This window comes from Oryx dammah, unplaced genomic scaffold, assembly GCF_014754425.2.
Source record: "Oryx dammah isolate SB20612 unplaced genomic scaffold, SCBI_Odam_1.1 HiC_scaffold_1, whole genome shotgun sequence".
Taxonomy (NCBI): Eukaryota; Metazoa; Chordata; class Mammalia; order Artiodactyla; family Bovidae; genus Oryx; species Oryx dammah.
The window spans coordinates 84,557,384-84,579,971 of NW_024070185.1; the positions used below are offsets into that span (position 1 = coordinate 84,557,384).

General features: G+C 41.5%; 1 protein-coding gene across 2 annotated transcripts in view; it reads left to right on the forward strand.

The window, feature by feature from the left end:
• Positions 1 to 22,588, forward strand: part of ROR2 (receptor tyrosine kinase like orphan receptor 2) — a 238,249-nt gene that overhangs the window by 194,080 nt on the left and 21,581 nt on the right. For both annotated transcript variants that reach the window (XR_005721955.1, XM_040245952.1), the window contains exons 3-4: positions 7,471 to 7,758; positions 8,544 to 8,574. Coding sequence is in view for 1 of the 2 variants with exons in the window: in XM_040245952.1 (XP_040101886.1) it covers positions 7,471 to 7,758; positions 8,544 to 8,574 (319 nt within the window). In the remaining variant the exon portion in view is untranslated. The remainder of the gene's footprint in view (positions 1 to 7,470; positions 7,759 to 8,543; positions 8,575 to 22,588) is intronic.

Below are 22,588 nucleotides of genomic sequence, written 5' to 3' on the forward strand. Positions count from 1 at the left end.
CTGACTTTGAGTGAAAAAAAAAAATAGCAAAGAAGGTCTTTCAGGGGAAATTCTATAAATATAAAATGATATAAATATGCATTGGAATAGTGCATACTCATTCTCTGGAGAAATAAGGGAAGGGTGTGCTTTAGTTACACTTCAGAATGTCTTATTTTCTTAATTACTGTGAGTCAACATTAAAAAAACTAAGATCATGGCATCCAGTCGTATCACTTCATGGCAAATAGAGAGGGAAAATATGGAAACAGTGTTAGATTTCATTTTCTTGGCCTCCAAAATCAATGCGGATGGTGACTGCAGCCATGAAATTAAAAGACACTTGCTCCTTGGAAGAATGGCTATGATAAACCGAGACAGTGTATCAAAAAGGAGAGACATCACTTTGACAAAGGTCCATATAGTCAAAGCTATGGTTTTTCCAGTAGTCATGTATAGATGTGGGAATTGGACTATAAAGAAGGCTGAACGCCGAAGAATTGATGCTTTTGAACTGTGATGCTGGAGAAGACTCTTGAGAGTCCCTTGGACTGCAAAGAGATCAAGCCAGTCAATCCTAAAGGAAATCAGTCCTGAATATTCATTGGAAGGACTGATGCTGAAGCTGAAGCTCCAATACTTTGGCCACCTGATGAGAAGAACTGACTCATTGGAAAAGACCCCGATGCTGAGAAAAATTGAGGGCAAGAGGAGAAGGGGGTGACAGAGGATGAGGTGGTTGGATGGCATCACTGACTCAGTGAACATGAGTTTGAGCAAACTCCAGGAGATAGTGGTGAACAGAGAAGCCTGGCATGCTGCAGTTCATGGGTTGTAAAGAGTCGGACACGACTTAGTGACTGAACAACAACAACAACAGAGTCAAATATGGTAAAATGTTTGCATAAAATCTTGATGTTGTATACATGCATGCTAGCGTGTTGAAAGCTGTATTTTTCTCTGCAACATTTCAGTGTTAAAAACTGTTAGCTCAGAAATCATTAACATTGAATAGGAAGCAAGAGGAGATATGGGCAGTATGAATTTTGGAAGCTAAAAGGCTGTATTATTGTGATTTGAAGAAAATGATATCTGTAAAGAAAATCTAAGACAATCAACTCAGAAACTATCATAACTAAAGTAGTTCAGTAAAGTGGCAAGGTAAAAGAAAAATACACACGAGGGACAGAATAATGGCCTATCCGTGATGTCCATGTCCTAATCCCTGAACCTGGAAATATGTCACCTTATTTCATAAGACAGGGACTGTGCAGATGGAACTCAGTTCAGGATTTTGATATGGAAATGATCCTGGATGATCCATATGGCCCAATGTAATCACAGAGGTCCTTGTAAGAGAAAGACAGGAAGGTCAAAGCCACTTGTTGGAGATGTTGATAATGGAAACAGAAGTTAGAGTGATATAAGGAAGGCACCATGAGCCAGGGCATGCAGGTGGCCTCCAAAAGCTGGGAAAGGCAAGGAGAAGACTCTCCCAGAGCCTGCAGAAGAAATAGTATCCTGCCAACACCTTGATTTTTGGACTTCTGACCTGCAGAACTGTGTGACAGTGTATTTGTGTTATGTTACACTACTAAATTTGTGCTAATGTGTTACAGCAAAAGTAGGAAATTTGTACAATATGCAGAAATATAATAGTTTTCCCATAATAAATGCACTTATCTCTCCATCAACATCCCAATTTTTAAGTGGACGTTATCAGGATGATTCTAAATTGAATCTGAAAGAGAAGTAGCCTTGAAATTAAGAAATATGCCCCCCAAAGTAACATTTGTTATTCTTGATGTCAAAATGTATTTCAATCATCTTAATGTAAAAACAAAAAGATGTTGCCATAGCAGCATGCCAAGATCAGTGGTGTTAGGGGTAAGGTTAGCAATGAATAGAGGCTGTTTTGATGGGAGAAATACCCTTTGCAGAGGTAACTTTCTGGCACAGAATTGACCCATGAGAAATAGAAAAGATCCGAGGACAAGAGGTTCTTGGCTGATTGCACAATGAGGGATCAGTTGGATGGATGTGTTTTAGGAAAAGCAAGGGACACCCCCCTTCAAAGTAGGAGAAAGTATAGGTAGGGAGAGAACCTTGAACCAGAATCAAGAACCAGAAGCCTTGATACCATGGGTATAAATTAGATTTTCTTCATTATTTGTTTTTGTGATTTCTTCCTGAGGGCTCATTATTATTCATCTGCCTAGGGAGGGAGCTATGAATGTATGAAGTTGCCGTGTTATCCACCCATGGTTTTGGTCTCTGAGTTTCCCATAGAGCATAAAGGAGGCTGATTTCAGGCCTGGGTTGGGACATGGATGATATCTGTGGAGATCCTTCCTTTTGTCCACTCCCAGCTGGACAGGCCTTTTAAATGCTGTTGTACTCGGAACTCCCCAGATGTAGGTGCTGGTCACTTAGGAGCATTCTTTCCAGTCCTAGCGTCCCTTCCAATGACGCTTTCAGTGTTGTTTCTGGTCAGCTTTAAGTTCGTTCTTGGATGGGTTTTGTTTTTCACTTCCCTCAGTCCTTCAAACCAGGATTCTTGGTCTAGGCTGCACACTTAGAGCTTTAGACAAATTCCTAGGCACTTAGTTGCATGAGGCACAGGTGGATATTTTTATCAGCTTCCAGGTGACCCCAATGTGAAGTCATCATTGAACCCCACTGGTTTAGATGGTATAGAATGGAGAAGAGTTGTTAAGAACTCCACATGTGGACTACATCACTTCGCTAGCTTCCCCTTCATTTTCTGTAAATTGAGGAAGCTGTGACTTCAGGAGTGAGTGTTCGTGTGGTCGAGAGTGAAGAGGATCCATATAAATTTGGCACCTCAGGGTGGAAGAAAGTCAGAGGAAGTCTTACCCTAGGTCTGAGCAAAGGTGAGGGTGATGGCTAGTACTTTTGAAAGGATGCTTCCAGGAGTGTGGCCCTCTTCCCCTATGCCTAACATCTCCACCTCCCCTCTACCTGCTTTTACCTGGTTTGTTCACCTGGTCTCACGGGATTACATTTTTAATGTTATGCAGCCATCATTACTTTCTAGTTCCAGACATTTTCATCACCCCCAAAGGAAGACCCTATACTCCTTAAATTCCCCTTCCCCAGCTGCTGGCAACTACTAATCTGTTTTCTATCTCTGGATTTACCTATTATAGATATTTCATAACAGATATAATCAAGATAAATTGATATAATTTATCAATTATAAACTGATAAGTTAAACAGAAATAATCAAGAGTGCTTTAAAGATTAAATCAACTGTCTAAGGTGCTTGATTCCAGCACAAATGGATTTCTCCAGTCCTTGTTAGCTAGTTGATTAAACATCAAAAAGGGAAATACTGGCACCATCCCTGGTTAAGCCATCTGACTCGTGTACAGTAAGTCCCCTACATACAGATGAGTTATGTTCCTAGAGCATGCTCATAAGTCCAATTCATTCATGAGTCCAAAAAAGTTAGCCTAGGTACCCAACTAATACAATCGGCTATATAATACTGTATAATACTGTACTGTAATAGGTTTATAATATTTTCTATATAAATAATACATAAAAACAAATAAGCACAAAAAATAAAGAAAACATTTTCAACCTTACAGTACAGTACCTGGAAAAGTACAGTAGTACCAGCTACATCACCACTGTTTTTGCACTTGCTTCCAGACATCCTGGACTTAAAATAAAGATAATACTACTGTACTCTATACAGTTCTACACAGTAAGGTACACAAAAGTGCAACCACTTGTAGAGGATGCACACATGTGACAGTGTATGCCAGATACGTGAACTAACTTGCATGATTAGACATGCGAATGCACGTTCAAATCTTTGAAAGTTTGAAACTTGAAGGTTCCAACGTAGGGGACTTACTGTAGATGGTTTCACAGTGCCCCAACCAGGTGGGTCAGGGTTAACATCACACTCTCTGTGCCCACATGAGAGGCAAACCAGGAAGGAGGTCATTTTCCCTATTCTGCATTTCTCAGAAAAACAGCCTTCCTGGAAGAAAGACTAGGTCTAAACCACCATCAATTATCAATCAGGGGTGTAGGAGAAGCTGTTCACTGGAGCGGAGAAGGATTTCAGGTTTTTGTACTCCTTCAATGTGAAAAAACAAGATATTCTTGAAAAGAAGACCATGAGAGTCTGTATATAGAGTAACTGGATACTCTCAAACTCTCCCCAGGTTTCCTTCTATAAGTTGTACAAAAGGAACCCTCTCCTTAACTTTCTCCTCTGAGTGGTTCTCTCCCTTCCTTCTCTTTCTTGACTAATATTTTTTTTTCCACATTGAAGAAGATCCTCCTATATCTTTCAAGATATTTAGATGGTCAGTGGAGGTGTCGCGAGTTGGTGTATGCAAATACCCTAAACATGGAGGAAGGTGGTGGCAAAATTGCTTTTAAGCCAGTCCTCCAAATAGATGACTCAGTCTTAGCCCTCAGAACCCTAGGCCTGCTCCTTTTAGATTTTTGCTAGTCAGCTTGGACACACAGATCCTTACACTCCTGTGTCTGTGTCTCCCAGGAGGCCATGAAGTGTCAAAGGCCTTTGGAAAAACTGTCATCAGTGTAGAGATGAGAATTATAATTAAACTTGTACCAGAAAGAAGAGATCATGGTGATTTTAATCTAATATGTCTTTTGCTATTTTAAGTTATGATTTGATGACTATTTTATATGCCCTACTGTGCTTTTTAGTGTTATGAGACCTTAATGAAACATTTGAATCTTAAACAACTTGTAACTACTTGGGTTCTGGCCAGAATGCAGTGAAACAACATGTTTGCTATAATCTGGGCAGCCCAGATTATACCATAGCAACTGCTTCGGACTGTCAGGTCAGATCTCATTTTGTTTTCAAAAATGCAGGATCTAGTGCAGGAGCTCAGCAGGAATGCAAGTCTCCCCAAGTTGAGCCTGTGTGGTTAGTGAACAACCATGACATCCAGAATGTTACCTGCTTGATTTAGCCTCTTCCCAGGGTTTTGTCATTAACATTTCAGTTACCTTCCGGCTTTGTGTCATCATCAAGAATTCTCTTGTACAACTTAATTCATTGCATTAAAAGGGGGTTGGCTAGCAGAAGATAAAGGTTGAACCTAATAATGTTGTCAGTAATAACCACAAATAGTAATCAACATTCAGAAAACTAAGATCATGGCGTCTGGTCCCATCACTTCATGGCAAATAGATGGGGAAACAATGGAAACAGTGTCAAACTTTATTTTGGGGGGCTCCAAAATCACTGCAGATGGTGATTGCAGCCAAAAGACGCTTACTCCTTGGAAGGAAAGTTATGACCAACCTAGATAGCATATTCAAAACCAGAGACATTACTTTGCGAACAAAGGTCCGTCTAGTCAAGGCTATGGTTTTTCCAGTAGTCATATATGGATGTGGGACAGTTGGACTGTGAAGAAAGTTGAGTGCCAAAGAATTGATGCTTTTGAACTGTGGTGTTGGAGAAGACTCTTGAGAGTCCCTTGGACTGCAAGGAGATCCAACCAGTTCATTCTAAAGGAGATCAGTCCTGGGTATTCACTGGAAGGACTGATGCTAAAGCTGAAACTCCAATACTTTGGCCACCTGATGTGAAGAGTTGACTCATTGGCAAAGACTCTGATGCTGGGAGGGATTGGGGGCAGGAGGAGAAGGGGACGACAGAGGATGAGATGGCTGGATGGCATCATGGACTCAATGGACATGAGTTTGAGCGAACTCCGGGAGTTGGTGATGGACAGGGAGGCCTGGCGTGCTGCAATTCATGGGGGTCACAAAGAGTGGGACACAACTGAGCGAGTGAACTGAACTGAACTGAATCAGCACTAGTTAGTGACACCTCTCTACACAGATATCTACCCACTCTCTCTTGTGAAGGAAAACTGTCTTCATCTTGAAATTCACAGCCTCTGCCTCTTACAGCTTCTTCCTATCTTCTTCACCCAGCTTGTGAAACTTATCCCCAGGGTCCACTAGAAATCCTATAATTTTTCATCCAGTTAAATTAGTAATATAGATATGTGCCATCTTTCCATCTTTTACTTCATTAAATAAAACAAACAAGAGACCAACCAGAAATCAGGAGAAAAGATTTAGAACAGCACTACCCTTTATAGTCTTTTTCAGATTCCTCTGATGTCTTAGTTTGTCCACAGTGATCTCATCTCCTGATGATTGATTGTCTTGTCTCTCTAGCCTTAGTGGGTTTTTTGGTGTTATGGAATTTTAGTGTGCATGTTTATCTTAACAGAGAGTATCCCTCCAGCCCCTGACTAACAGCATGTGCACACACACACACATGCACAAATCCCTCCCAACTGCTGTCTGTTTCACTTCCTCTTGTTCCCCATGGTTTGTGTCACTAGCTGAGAGCTCCTGACTGTGATTGAATGGGGCCCCACATTCCAGGGCAGCATTTCCAGCCCCACTTGCTCTGTATTTCGGGTATCTTTAGGGTCTGTTTTCCCTTTTGAATTCGAACCTGGGATGTGTTCTTCCTGCTTCTGCCCTGGGTGCAGTGGGACAGAGCCTTCAAAATAACAGCCTTGTTATTTTTGTTCCGTTCAGACCAATGACTCGCTTGTTTGTGAGGATATCTCTGTTTTGTCACACACTTTCTTCTTCTTATTTCCTTATTGTGGTTTGTGCTTGATGGTATGGTAGGAAAGAGGATGGACTTTCTGAGCATGAATTTGCTTAGTAAATTAGTGAGGTTAGATTAGATTGAATGCTTGCAGAGAGAATGTGATCCTCATTATTTGCAGATTCTGTAGTTTCAAGTTTACTTATAACCTAAAATGTGTTTGTAACCCCAAAACCGATTCTCACAGCATCCATAGACAGTCAAAATTTTGAATTGCTGATGCACACGTTCCCTGATGAGCTTGTACAAAGCAACACTCTGTCTAATGCCCCAGCTCATACTGTAAACAAATGTCCTTTCCATGGTCTGTTTAGTCCCATGTATTCGCATTGTTGTGCTTTGTGTTGGTGATTGGCCATTTAAAATGCTCCCAATAATGGTGCTGAGGTGCTGTCTGGTGCCATAAACACAAGATGTGCCTTAGGGTGAAAGCATGTGTGTTAGATAAGCTTCTTTCAGACCAAGTTATAGGGCTGTTGGTCGTGAGCCCAATGTTAATGAATCAACAGTACTTATTAAATAAAGTGTCTTTTAACTGAAGCGCACTAAAACCAGGTTCTTTATTGATCAGTTGGTGAGAATGCTGTGAGCAGAGGCCATCAGGAACCTACCGTGTGTTTCTTCAGGAGCAGTCCTTTCCCTATTTGCTCCTTCAGTGTTGGAGGCAACACTCTAGAATATAATTACCCCCATTAAGCCAATAAGGAGAGTGGAAAGTTTGTATGTGACAGTTAGAACCTCCCCCAAGCAGTTCCTAGAAGGTGCCCCAGGGAGCCATTTCTCCCTGTTCTCACTGACATTTGCTCTTCTCTGATTCTTCTCCTTTGCAGGGTACTTTCTGAATTTTCTGGAGCCAGTTAACAATATCACCATAGTCCAAGGCCAGACAGCGATTCTGCACTGCAAGGTGGCCGGAAACCCGCCACCCAGTGTGCGGTGGCTGAAGAACGATGCCCCAGTGGTGCAGGAGCCGCGGCGCGTCATCATCCGCAAGACGGAATACGGGTCCCGGCTGCGGATCCAGGACCTGGACACGACGGACACCGGCTACTACCAGTGCGTGGCCACCAACGGGGTGAAGACCATCACTGCCACCGGCGTCCTGTTTGTGCGACTCGGTGAGTGGGCACGGCCCCCCGGCACATTGCTTATCAAATAGGAAGGTCCCCAGCCACTGAGCACAGATTAATTTGCAGTTTGAAACTGAACACACACAGGCAACAGAGAGGAAATCAATAAAACCCTTCCCTGAGGCCTTTCCCATTGTGCATGAGGTCCCCAGCTTAACCTGTTACTCATTTACTAGTAATAAAAGAAAATAGACACAGATGGAGGGGTCTATAAACCTGGAGTGCAGAAAATAATGCCAGACATGTTGTGTGTCAGGAGGTCACCCCCACGGGGGAGGCCCAGGCAATCCAGACAGGCACCCACCCACCCACGGAAACCCGACCCAGCCCAGAGGATGGGTGGGGAACAGAAGGTGAGGATGATTCTGTACTCTTGTGCTTATCACAGGTGGCACAAAGCAATCAACTGGAAGACAGAAATGTATCCCTTTCATCCTAGTTATGAGGAGGTCCCTACAATGCCCCAGTCATTTTGTCACCAGTGAGTAAGATCTTGTGAGTCAAGGTTGGATGAGAAGAAAGAAAAGACAGCAAAAATCCCCAAAATATCTCCCGATGTTTCTGCATCAACAGAGAGCACCCCTTCCATCCTCAGTGGTTTTTGCTATCCCTGGCATATAATCTTGGGCAGGGGCAGAGCTGGAGGCTGAAGATGGCTCACCACAAATGAGCACCCTGGGCTGCGGTTGCCTTTACCACGGGCCAGATTGGAAAAAAAAATTATTCCAAATCATGAAGTATTAATAACTTGTCTTTTTTTTTTTCCCTTTTAGGTCCAACACACAGCCCAAATCATAACTTTCAGTAAGTATCTGCTTTCCTCAAACCATTTTCTCATTCTTTGTGGGCTTCCGTTATGTAAGAATCCAGGCTATAAATTGGGCAAACATATGTCTTTGCTGAATTTGCTAGAAGTTGGCTAGACTTCACACAGGGATGGCAATGTGCTTGCTTTGGGCTGGAAAATGGTTGTATTTTCCATGTTGAATGTGAGGGAAAAAGCCATAAAAACATTGATAGTTGCTTTCAGAGATTATGACATTACAGGACAACAGGAGGCAGAGTAAGTGTACAGACCATTCTGCCGGGGCTGCCAGGACCCTGATGTCCCAAGAACATTTGAAACCCGGAAGTGAGTGCGTGCATGCTAAGTCACTTCAGTCATGTCCAACTCTTTGCAACCCCATGGACTATAGCCTGCCAGGCTCCTCTCTCCATGGGATTCTCCAGGCAAGACTACTGGAGTGGATTGCCATGCCCTCCTCCAGGGGATCTTCCCAACCCAGGGATCGAACCCATGTCTCCTATGTCTCCTGCATTGACAGGTGGGTTCTTTACCACCTAGTGCCACCTGGGAAGCCCAAACAGGGAGGTAGTTACCCTGAAATCTCAGCACCACCTATAACTGCATCACCAGCTACAGTCTATGAAATGTATGCTCAGGGAGCCTTGGGAGGGTGGGGGTGGGGGGGGTTCTCAGACCCACTTCAGAGATGAGGAGACTGAGGCTCAGAACCTGGCTCACTGGTCTTCACCTAGCTGTGGGCAAGTTCTGGCTGTGAACTCAGGCCTCTCTTTTGCTGATGCAGCATCTTTTCTCCTCTGGACCTCACAGGTCCATGAGAATCACTCTTTTCAGCCCCTGTGTTTGAGGTTGGCAGTGGCTGTGGATTCCTCATTTCCTGGACAGGCCGTTGCTTCATCTGCCAAAGTTCTGAGCAGTGGCACAGACACTGTTGGGCAGCCAAGCAGTGTCTGCTTATCCGTGTCCCCCTGCAGCCTCATAAACACTGGCCATTGCGCTGAGGTAGGGAAACACACCATCTCACTTCTGTTCACTCTTTCACATAAATTAATATTGAACTTGACATGTTTAATTAACAGTGTCAGTGTGTTTGACATTTCCCTGATGGTCTTTCTCCTGCTCTCTGTCTGTGGGAATTCCTGTTGTTTCCCACATCCACAGTGGCCACTTTGTTACGCTGGGGGACACTTTCTCTAGGGGAGAGTCTGGGGAGTAGGACAGGCAGGGACACAGGGTGCACCTCTCATAAGAGAAGACCTGCGAGTGGCGGGTGGCTGGGGGGGGCACAAAGGTCACGTCCCTGCCACAGTGTGAGGACCCATGTCTCTTATCTTCCAAGATGATTCTCACATCCATTCATTTCTGCTGCTCGGAAGGTGGAAAACACACTGACTGCTTTGTTCTCCCTTTCTGTCACCAGTGAGGCCGTGATAGACATTTCCTAGCTTATGGTGCTTCTTTCTCAGCTAGTTCTTCATAGTCTTTGCCCATGACCCTCACATTGTTTGTTTCTTAATTATTTTTAATAATTATGTCTTATTTCTTGCTGGAGAGGATGTAGAGGAAAAGGAATCCTCCTACACTGCTGGTGGGAATGTAAATTGGTACAGCCACTATGGAGAACAGTGTGGAGGTTCCTTAAAAAGCTAAGAACAATTACCATATCATTTTGCAATCCCACTCCTGGATGTGTATTCAGAGAAAACCATAATTTAAAAAAGACACCTGCACCCCTGTGTTCATAGCAGCACTATTTGCAATAGCCGAGACATGGAAGGAGCCTAAATGTCCACTGATAGATGAATGGATAAGAAGATGTGTGGTATATCTACAATGGGATTACTCGGCTGTAAAAATAAGTGAAACAGTGTCATTTCCAGCAACATGGATGAACCTAGAGATTATCATATTCAGTGAAGTAATTCTGAAAAAGACAAATACCAAATGATATCATTTATATGTGAGACCTAAAAAGATGATACACATGAACTTATTTACATAAAGAATAGACTTATGATTATCAACGTGGATAATGGGGTAGAAAGGGGAGAGATAAATTAGGAGTTTCAGATTAACAGATATACATTGCTGCTGCTGCTGCTGCTAAGTCGCTTCAGTCGTGTCCGACTCTCTGCGACCCCATAGATGGCATCCCACCAAGCTCCCCTGTCCCTGGGATTCTCCAGGCAAGAACACTGGAGTGGGTTGTCATTTCCTTCTCCAATGCATGAAAGTGAAGTCGCTCAGTCATGTCCGACGCTTAGCGACCCCATGGACTGCAGCCTACCAGGCTCCTCTGTCCATGGGATTTTCCAGGCAAGAGTACTGGAGTGGGGTGCAATTGCCTTCTCCAAGATATACACTACTATATATAAAATAGGTAAACAAGGCCCTAATGTATAGCACAGGGAACTATACTCAATATTTTGTAATAACCTGTAAGGGAAAAGAATCTGAAAAAATAATATATATGTGTAACTGAATTGCTTTGCTGTACACTTGAAACTTACACAAATTGTAAATTAAGTATATTTCAATAAAAAAGAAGTGATTAAAACATTGAAAAAATAAAAATCACAGAAATTGATGACAAAAATTAATATCTTATTTCTTGATTACGTAGAAGTTAATATTTTTGTCATTTATTAATAATTGCCAGTCATTATATGGGTGTTTATGTTATCTTGTTAAAGAACACACTAATTTCCTTGAAGAATTCCAATGTTATTTTGATTAGAATTGCAATGAATTTTTAGATAAATTTGGTTGAAAATTAATATCTAAATCAAATTGTCCTATCAAGGACCACTTTCTTTGTGTTTTAAGATATTCTTTTCCAAGACATTTTATTATGAAAACTTCACCACATGAAAAAGTAGAAAGAATTTTATGGTGGACATCCAATCCATATACCTGCCAATGAGATCCTGCCATTTACATTTTACTGTGCTAGGCTATTTTTACATACGTTTCCATTCATCAGTCATCTAATTTTTTTATTCATTTCAATAAGTTGCAGATATTTGTACACTTATCCTGAAATATTTTACATACTATTATGGATTATGATATCACTTAGAAATATTATGGGAATCACTAACAAGAGTTCAACATCTGTGTACTTACTATTCTCATCTCTTCTTTTTGAGTTAAACTTGCATACAATGAAATGCACAGATCTTATGTATTCTATTAATAAGCTCCAAAAATGCGAAAACCTCTGCACTCTAAACCCTTATGCAGGCACAGAACATTCCTATAATTCTAGAAAGTCCATGATGCAACGTCTTAATCACTACTCAACCAGCCCAGGCAATGATTGTCCTGACTTTTTTTCTACCATGAGCTAAGTTTACATATTTTAGAACTGCATAAAAATGAAATCCTATAGCACATAGACACTTGAACCTGATTTCCTTCAGTTCAGTTCAGTTCAGTCTCTCAGCAGTGTCTGACTCTTTGCGACCCCATGAACTGTAGCACCCCAGGCCTCCCTGTCCATCACCAACTCCCGGGGTCCACCCAAACCCATGTCCATCGAGTCGGTGATGCCATCCAGCCATCTCATCCTCTGTCGTCCCCTTCTCCTCCTGCCCTCAATCTTTCCCAACAACAGGGTCTTTTCAAATGAGTCAACTCTTCGCATCAGGTGGCCAAAATATTGGAATTTCAGGTTCAAATTCAGTCCTTCCAGTGAACAACCAGGACTGATCTCCTTTAGAATGGACTGGTTCGATCTCCTTGAAGTCCAAGGGACTCTCAGGAGTCTTCTCCAACACCACAGTTCAAAAGCATCAATTCTTCGGCGCTCAGCTTTCTTTATAGTCCAACTCTCACATCCATACATGACTACCGGAAAAACCATGGCTGTGACTAGATGAACCTTTGTTGGCAAAGTAATATCTCTGCTTTTTAATATGCTATCTAGGTTGGTCATAACTTTCCTTCCAAGGAGTAAGCGTCTTTTAATTTCATGACTGCAGTCACCATCTGCATTGATTTTGGAGCCCCCAAAATAAAGTCTGACACTGTTTCCACTGTTTTCCCATCTATTTCCCATGAAGTGATGGGACTAGATGACATGATCTTCATTTTCTGAATGTTGAGCTTTAAGCCAACTTTTTCACTCTCCTCTTTCCCTTTCATCAAGAGGCTTTTTAGTTCCTCTTCACTTTCTGCCATAAGGGTGGTGTCATCTGCATATCTGAGGTGATTGATATTCCTCCCGGCAATCTTGAGTCCAGCTTGTGCTTCTTCCAGTCCAGCGTTTCTCATGATGTACTCTGTATATGAGTTAAATCAGCAGGGTGACAATATACAGCCTTGATGGACTCCTTCTCCTATTTGGAAGCAGTGTGTTGTTCCATGTCCAGTTCTAACTGTTGCTTCCTGACCTGCATATAGGTTTCTCAAGAGACAGGTCAGGTGGTCTGGTATCCCCATCTCCTTCAGAATTTTCCACAGTTTCTTGTGATCCACACAGTCAAAGGCTTTGACATAATCAATAAAGCAGAAGCAGATGTTTTTCTGGAACTCTCTTGCTTTTTTGATGATCCAGCGAATGTTGGCAATTTGATCTCTGGTTCCTCTGCCTTTTCTAAAACCAGCTTGAACATCTGGAAGTTCACAGTTGACATATTGCTGAAGCCTGGCTTGGAGAATGTTGAGCATTACTTTACTAGCTTGTGAGACTAGTGCCATTGTGGGGTAGTTTGAGCCTTCTTTGGCATTGCCTTTCTTTGGGATTGGAATGAAAACTGACCTTTTCCAGTCCTGTGGCCACTGCTGAGTTTTTCAAATTTGCTGGCATATTGAGTGCAGCACTTTCACAGCATCATCTTTCAGAATTTGAAATAGCTCAACTGGAATTCCATCACCTCCACTAGCTTTGTTCGTAGTGATGCTTCCTAAGGCCCACTTGACTTCACATTCCAGGATGTCTGACTCTAGGTGAGTGATCACACCATTGTGATTATCTGGGTTGTGAAGATCATTTTTGTATAATTTTTCTGTGTATTCTTGCCACTTCTTCTTAATATCTTCTGCTTCTGTTAGGTCTATACCATCTGTCCTTTATTAAGCCCATCTTTGCATGAAATGTTCCCTTGGTATCTCTATTTTTCTTGAAGACATCTCTAGTCTTTCCCATTCTGTTGTTTTCCTCTATTTCTTTGCATTGATCGCTGAGGAAGGCTTTCTTATCTCTTCTTGCTATTCTTTGGAACTCTGCATTCAAATGGGTATACCTTTCCTTTTCTCCTTTGCTTTTTTGCTTCTTTTCTTTTCACAGCGATTTGTAAGGCCTCCTCAGACAGCCATTTTGCTTTTTTGCATTTCTTTTTCTTGGGGATGGTCTTGCTCCCTGTTTCCTGTACAATGTCATGAACCTCCGTCCATAGTTCATCAGGCACTCTCTCTATCAGATCTAGTCCCTTAAATCTATTTCTCACTTCCACTCTATAATCATAAGGGATTTGATTTAGGTCATACCTGAATGGTCCAGTGGTTGTCCACACTTTCTTCAATTTCAGTCTGAATTTGGCAATAAGGAGTTCATCATCTGAGCCACAGTCAGCTCCTGGTCTTGTTTTTGCTGACTGTATAGAGCTTCTCCATCTTTGGCTGCAAAAAATATAATCAATCTGATTTTGGTGTTGACCATCTGGTGATGTCCATGTGTAGAGTCTTCTCTTGTGTTGTTGGAAGAGGGTGTTTGCTATGACCAGTGTGTTCTCTTGGCCAAACTCTATTAGCCTTTGTCATGCTTCAATTTGTACTCCAAGGCAAAATTTGCCTGTTCCTCCACGTGTTTCTTGACTTCCTACTTTTGTATTCCAGTCCCCTATAGTGAAATGACATCTTTTTTGGTGTTAGTTCTAAAAGGTCTTGTAGGTCTTCATAGAACCATTCAACCTTAGCTTCTTCAGTGTTTCTGGTTGGGGCATAGACTTGGATTACCGTGATATTGAGTGGTTTGCCTTGGAAATGAACAGAGATCATTCTGTCATTTTGGAGATTGCATCTAAGTACTGCATTTTGGACTCTTTTGTTGACTATGATGGCTACTCCATTTCTTCTAAGGGATTCCTGCCCACATTAGTGGGTATAATGGTCACCTGAGTTAAATGTCAAGTGGTCTCCTTCACTTGACGTAATATTCTCAAAATTGTCTATGCGGTACATGTTTTGGTAGACAGCTGCTTTTTATTGCTGAAAGGCATTCCCTTGTGTGACTATTTCATTTGATTTATCCATTTTCCTGTTGATGGACACTTGAGAAGATTGCATCTTTTCATGTTGATGAATATTTTAATTTATTTTAGATAAATTTCCAGAGGTCAAGTTGATGAGTATTTTCATTTCTGTTAGATACATTTCCAGAAGTCAAAGTGCTGACTTATTAGATATGTATATGCTAAGCTTTGTAAGAAATACTAGACCTATTCCTAAGGTAGTTGTACCACTTTGTACTCAAACCACCAGGTAGAAGAATTCTGTTTGCTGCAATGTTTGCCAGCATTTGATTTGGTTGGTCTTTCTGTAATAAATTGAGCCATTTTTATGTGTATGTAGTGGTTCCAGTGATCTTTGTGTCATTCTGACTTCTTGAAAAAGTAATTTCTTTATTAGTCATTTTAAATTTTCAAACAAATGCATTTAAAACAATGAAGTTTCCTCTAAATATCATTTTGGCTCTGTCTTTTTCCCCACCAGGTATATGAGCTTTTGTTTTTTGTTGTCTTCTGATTTTTGTTGTATTATTATCAGTGAATTTGCAATGTATTTTACAGTTGGTATTGGTGAAGACTTTCTTTGTAGTAAACTATTGCTAGTAAAGTAATGCTCAAAATTCTCCGAGCCAGGCTTCAGCAATATGTGAACCATGAACTTCCAGATGTTCAAGCCGGTAAAGGCAGAGGAACCAGAGATCAAATTGCCAACATCCACTGGATCATGGAAAAAGCAAGAGAGTTCCAGAAAAACATCTATTTCTGCTTTATTCACTATGCCAAAGCCTTTGACTATGTGGATCACAAGAAACTGTGGAAAATTCTGAAAGAGATGGGGATACCAGACCACGTGACCTGCCTCTTGAGAAGCCTGTATGCAGGTCAGGAAGCAACAGTTAGAACTGGACATGGAACAACAGTCTGGTTCCAAATAGGAAAAGGAGTACATCACAGCTGTATATTGTCACCCTGCTTATTTAACTCCTATGCAGAGTACATCATGAGAAATGCTGGGCTGAAGGAAGCACAAGCTGGAATCAAGATTGCTGGGAGAAATATCAATAACCTTAGATATGCAGATGACACCACCCTTATGGCAGAAAGTGAAGAGGAACTAAAAAGCCTCTTGATGAAAGAGGAGAGTGAAAAAGCTGGCTTAAAGCTCAACATTCAGAAATCGAAAATCACGGCATCTGGTCCCATCACTTCAGTGCAGACAGTGTCAGACTTTATTTTGGGGGGCTCCAAAATCACTGCAGAAGGTGATTGCAGCCATGAAATTAAAAATGCTTACACTGTGGAAAAAAAGTTATGACCAACCTAGATAGCATACTAAAAAGCAGAGACATTACTTTGAGAACAAAGGTCCGTCTAGTCAAGGCTATGGTTTTTACAGTAGTCGTGTATGGATGTGAGAGTTGGACTATAAAGAAAGCTGAGCACCGAAGAACTGATGCTTTTGAACTGTGGTGTTGGAGAAGACTCTTGAGAGCCCCTTAGACTTCAAGGAGATCCAACCAGTCCTTTCTAAAGGAGATCAGTCCTGGGTATTCTTGGAAAGACTGGTGCTAAAGCTGAAACTCCCATACTTTGGCCACCTGATGCTAAGAGTTGACTCATTTGAAAAGATTCTGATGCTGGGAGGGATTGGGGGCAGGAGGAGAAGGGGACGAGAGAGATGAGATGGCTGGATGGCATCACCGTCTTGATGGACATGAGTTTGGGTGAACTCCTGGAGTTGGTGATGGACAGGGAGGCCTGGTGTGCTGCAATTCATGAGGTCACAAAGAGTCGGACACGACTGAGCGACTGAACTGAACTCAACTGAACTGATTGTTCTCTATTCGGTAAGTTGTATCTGATTCTTGCAATCCCATGAACTGTAGCCTGCCAGGCTCCTCGGTCCATAGGATTCTCCAGGCAAGCATACTGGAGTGGGTTGCCAGTTCCTTCTCCAAGGTATGACAAGATTGTCTTCAAAAGTAATAAAGAATTTCATAGTCCCACTGGCAAAGCATAAGCTTTTATTTTCTTATTTCCTTATGTTTCCCAGCACATGGTATTATCATCACTCAAAACTGTGCCAATGTCTTGGGCCACAGTGGTAATTTATAGTAGTTTTACATTAGATTTCACCAGTAAATATTGAAGTTGATCATATTTGTATTGGTTTAATAATCACTGGATTGCCAATTTAAATACAGTCCATTTACCTTATTTATGGATTCAATACTAGTAAATTTTCTTACTCAGTAAAATTTCTTTGTAACCCCTAAATTAATAATCAGGATGTTTTCATGGTCACTCATGGATATGTACAGAGCAGTGAAAACTTTGAGTTGCCCAATGCATGTATTCGCAGCTGAGGCCTGCCATCTTGTTTCAGCTGTCCTACTGTGCACACACGTCCTTTTTTGAGTCTGTTTACATTTTGTGCTTTTTATTGATGATTTTGCTGTTTAGAGTGGCCCCAATGCAGCATGAAGTGCTTTCTTGTTTTCCTAAGCACCAGAAGGCTGTGATGTGCCTTATGGAGGAAATACATTAGATAAGCGTCATTTACGCATGAGTTAAGTGCTGTTGGCTGAGAGCTCATTATTATTGAATCATTAACCACATTAAATAAGATGTCTTTAAACAGAAACACTCATAAAACAAGATTATGTATTGATTGGTTGATGAAAATGTTATGATCACAGACTTATGGAAAACTCTCTCTCTATTTGCCTTAGGGACAATGGCTCAGTATTTACTAGTTCAGTGTTTGTGGTGACTTTATAGGAAATAACCATCATAGATAACCAGCTGCTGCTGCTAAGTCACTTCAGTCGTGTCCGACTCTGTGCGACCCCATAGACGGCAGCCCACTAGGCTCCCCCGTCCCTGGGATCCTCCAGGCAAGAACACTGGAGTGGGCTGCCATTTCCTTCTCCAATGCATGAAAGGGAAAAGGGAAAGTGAAGTTTCTCAGTTGTGTGTGACTCCTAGCAACCCCATAACCAGAATCAACTGTATTTTGTCCATTTTCATTGGGATATTTGTTTTTCCTTATTGCTTTGTAAGAGTTTAAAGTTATAATTTTACATAGTTCCTACTTCATCTAGAATTGATTTTTATGCTGGTATAAGCCAGGGTTCTACCATAATGTTTTCCTGTCTTAATGATCTACTGCCTTGGGACCATATAATGAATAGCCCTATCTGTAATCATTAAATTTAATATCACTTCTGTCATCTGTGAAATTTCTATACGTGTAGATCTGCTTCTAGATTCTGTTCTAGTAGCTTTTGTGCCTGGAATAAATACCACAATATTCTAACATTATATCTTCATTCCGTATGTAGAGAAATATTCTCACTAATTGCTGTGGATTAAATTGTGCTCGCCTCTACCAAATTCAGATATTGAAGCATTAATCCTCTTTCATGTGACTGTAATGGAGACAGCATCTTAAAGGATGTTATTAAGGTTAAATGAGGTCATAAGGGTGAGGCTCTGACCTAACAGGACCTGTGTCCTTACAGGAAGAGGAAGAAGCGTTAGAGATCTCTGTCTCTTTTCTCTGCCATGTGGGGACACAGTGAGAAGGTAGCCATCTGAAAGTTGGGAAGTAAATAGGGTGACACTCCGATATTGAACTTCTCAGTCTCTAGAACTGTGAGAAATCAGTGTGTATTGTTTAAGCGTCCCAGTCTGTGCTATTTTGTTACGGCAGCCTGAGCTGGCTAATCTAGCTACCTCGGCTCAGCTGGTAAAGAATCCACCTGCAATGCTGGAGACCTGGGTTCGATCCCTGGGTTGGGAAGATTCCCCCGGAGAAGGGAATGGCTACCCACTCCAGTATTCTGGCCTGGAGAATTCCATGGACATGTGACATGGGGTTGCAAAGAGTCAGACATGACTGAGTGACTTCCACTATTACTACACCAATTCTTCTAAATTATCTTGACTGTTAACTTTTATTCTTCCATCTCAATTTTACCAGTTTGTATTTTTATCAGAATTGCTTGGCGGTTTGATTTTGGCAGTTACTTTTACAGATACAGAGGTGATCGTGTAGTTTTCTGCTTTCAACGTATTAATATGATGTTATATAACAGAGTTCCTATTATTGAGTAACTACAGTTCTAGACTGAAATCCATTCGGTCAGAATGACATATTCTTTTAATATGCTACTGAGTTGATCTGCTCACTTTGTACTGGCATATGACCCTCTATTTGGATATGTCATGGTCGAAGGCAGTTGTCTTTTTGTGGCCACTATTCTTTTCTTCCCATTGACTGTGATTGTGTTTAACCTTCTTTATAATATCTCTGCAACTTAACCAAAACAAAGACAAAAAAGAGGGAGCATCAGTAGGCTTAAAACAGAATTATCCATGTTCTCCATTTTTGTCTCTGGAATATCTGTAGCTTTTCTGTGACTGTTCTCTTGGGCCCTTTCCTGAGAAAACGCACAGTAGTTCGAGCTCTTCTGCTGTTGGTCGGCTGGCATATCCTGTACCAACAAATGGAGAACTGAGATGGTGAATAATCAGATAGCCCTGGTTGATCCCTGTGTATAGCATGTCGCCATTGGGGCACGCTGGTTCTGAACTGTGAACAAGGATGATCCCCTCCGGGCTCAACACTCTCTTCCCTGGGCCACTGCCCTCACACATCCACACACACAGACACCAGCAATTGACTGGACATCAGTCTGTGTGTGTTGAAGGAGGTGCGGGGTGAGGTGGAAATCCTCAGAGGTTAAGGGATTTATTACCATCAAAACATTGTTTTCCTTCCATTCCATTTGAAGGGAGGGTGAGGCGGGTGTGTATATGGAGAACAAAGGCTTTAAGAACAGGCTGTTTCTCCACAGATGTAGGTTCAAAGACCGGGTGATTATAGCTTACTCAGGTAGCAGTTTTGGTAATGCAAGGGGATTAATGTGAGGCTGCGTGTCTCACATTTCATGTGTGGGTTTCAGTTCTCTCTGCTCTTTTAAAAGTGCTTTGTTTTCATGATGATAGACGCACACATGCAGTGCTGGGGTAGCCTAGTGATACTGAAGTCAGCTGATGGGCTAGCAGGACAGTGGTCCAGGGGTGCTCCCCAAAGCCTGAGCTCCGGGGCTTTCGTGTTTCCTGTGTTGGTTGTCCTGGGCCACCCTGATGATGGCCCACAAGTATGTGCATGCATAATGTGCTTCACTAAACATCTGCTTAAAGGAAAGTGTGTTGTTTTTTTTTGAACAATTAAATGTTATGTTAATTACTGGCCGCTGGGAAATCATTCTCCTTGAGGCCATGTCCTGAGCACTTATTGCTTCATAACCTGCAGATAATTCCAAGGCTTCAGCCATTCTCCGCTCATATGCTCATGACCCTGGCGTCTCCATTTCCAAATCTGATTTGTCTCTTTATCTCAGGCTCCCCAGTTTGGCCCCATCGTGGGCATCTCCAGGGGGATGATTCACAGGCACCTCACAATTTGCCTGTCTAAACAGAACTCAGCCATTTTGTACCTCAGAGTCCTTCCATTGCTATTTTGGGGAAGTTGTCATAAGCCTAGTTCAAACTTTATCCTAATTACAGGAAAATAGCACTATTAAAAAAAAAACAAATAAAACTCTGAAACTGCCAACTGACTAGCCAGTAATTTAAAAAAACCTGAAACTGCCAACTGACTAGCCAGTAATTTAAAAATGACTTGAGGAGAAACCAAGCTGCCTTACTAACAAGTTGGTAAAAGTAAACTAACTCAGACAAAAGGTTAATGTTTAGCATTTGATGTTAAATTCATAAACCACCAACTAATCAAATTGAGGGCTTCCCTGGTGGCTCAGACGGTAAAAAAAATTTGCCTGCAATGCAGGAGGTCTGGGTTCAATCCCTGGGTCAAGATCCCCTGGAGAAGGTAATGGCTACCCACTCCAGTATTCTTGCCTAAAGAATTCTATGGACAGAGCAGCCTGGCTCACTATAGTCCATGAGTCGGACATGACTGAAGTGACTTAGCATGCAATCAAATTGAGCTGGAAGGAGGAGAGAAGGCAACCTAATTTTTTTCTCTGTGACTTCTTGTGATAGGTTCTTTTTTTCTGGAAAATATAACTCCCCTTCAATCCCATAGTGCAGAACTTAAATAAAAGTTAGAAACAATTCATTTTGAGGTTAGTGGTAAGTGGCTAAACCCAATCACAGGTAAAGTAATCAGAGAATACACACACACTCTCCTTAATTCAGATCTCATAGTGACACAAATGAAAGTGTTTGTGCCTTAGCAGTAATGATAATATTAGCAGTTGACGGTAGCAGCACATTGAACGTTCCCAGCAACTCTTTGTTTTCATTTGAACCCATGTATGAGCTTCTCTGGTAGCTCAGCTGGTAAAGAATCTGCCTGCAATGCAGAAGACCTTGGTTCAACTTCTGGGTTGGGAAGATCCCCTGGAGAAAGGATAGGCTACCCACTCCAGTATTCTTGGGCTTTCCTGGTGGCTCAGATGGTAAAGAATCCGCCTGCAATGTGGGAGACCTGGTTTGATCCCGGGGTTAGGAAGATCCCCTGGAAGAGGACATGGCAACCCACTCCAGTATTCTTGATAGGAGCCTGGTGGGCTACAGTTCATGGGGTCACAAAGAATTGGACACAGCAACTCAGCACATAAGCTAATATGTCCTGTTATGCATGGATGAGAACTTTTTATATACTAACCTCTAGATTCACCCGAAAGTCATGGTAGGAGAGAGTGTTTACTTGCCAGTGAACTATTAGCGTCAGAGCCACTGTGTCCCTGCCTGCTGTGATCCCAGTGTTAAGGACAGACATTGCAAAATCCAGTGTTTCTGAAAGGTTCTGCTGACTTTGATTTCATGACATGAATGTTGGTATTGATTTTATGAATGAATGTGCTCAGTTCACATTTACTGATATCAAACATGATATCAGTATAATTGGATGCTGTAAGTGTTTCATCTCAGAAGTAGAGAGGAATAAGTTATGATGCCTAATTTTCAAGAAAATCATTAATTCATTTATTCATTTTTTTTAAACAATTTTATATTAAGGATCAGCTATGTGCCAGGCCCTGTTTAAGCTATTGGGGGCCCACCAATGAATTTAAAAAAAAACAGACAAAAAACTAAAATATCCTGCCTTCTTCTGCTTACATTTTCCTGGGAGACTCTTATGTTTGGCTTTTTTCACAAAATATAGCATCTGAAAGATACTTTCTGTGGTTTACTCTTTTTTATTCATAAGTATCTATTGTATGAGATATTACAATATGTTCCTTACCTGTTGATCGACATTTGGGCTTCCAGTTTGGAGCAGTTATATAAATAAACTGCTATGGATGTTTAATTTTAGGGAACATGTTTTCATTTTTCTAGGATAAATCCAAGGTATGAGATTGCTCAGTCAGATGGTATGTGTATATATAAACTGTATAAGAAGTAACCAAACTCTTCCTCAAAGTGATCATTCTATTTTACACTGCCATCAGCAGTATATGAGAGTTCCAGTTGCTCCACATCCTTACCAAAGTTTGATACTGTCATTTGATTGTAGCCATTCTAGTACCTTTTGTTGCAATCATTTATCATGGTTCAGTTACATTTCCTCAATCACTGAAAATGGGACCATCTTCTAAGGACATACTTGTGGAGTATCTGTTAGTTCTTTTGTCCAATTTTTACTGTGCTGTATGTCTGCCTATTGAGTTATGGAAGTTCTTTTGTCAGATATATAAAGTGTTTTCTCCCAGCTTGTGGTTTATCTTTTTTATTTTCTTAATGC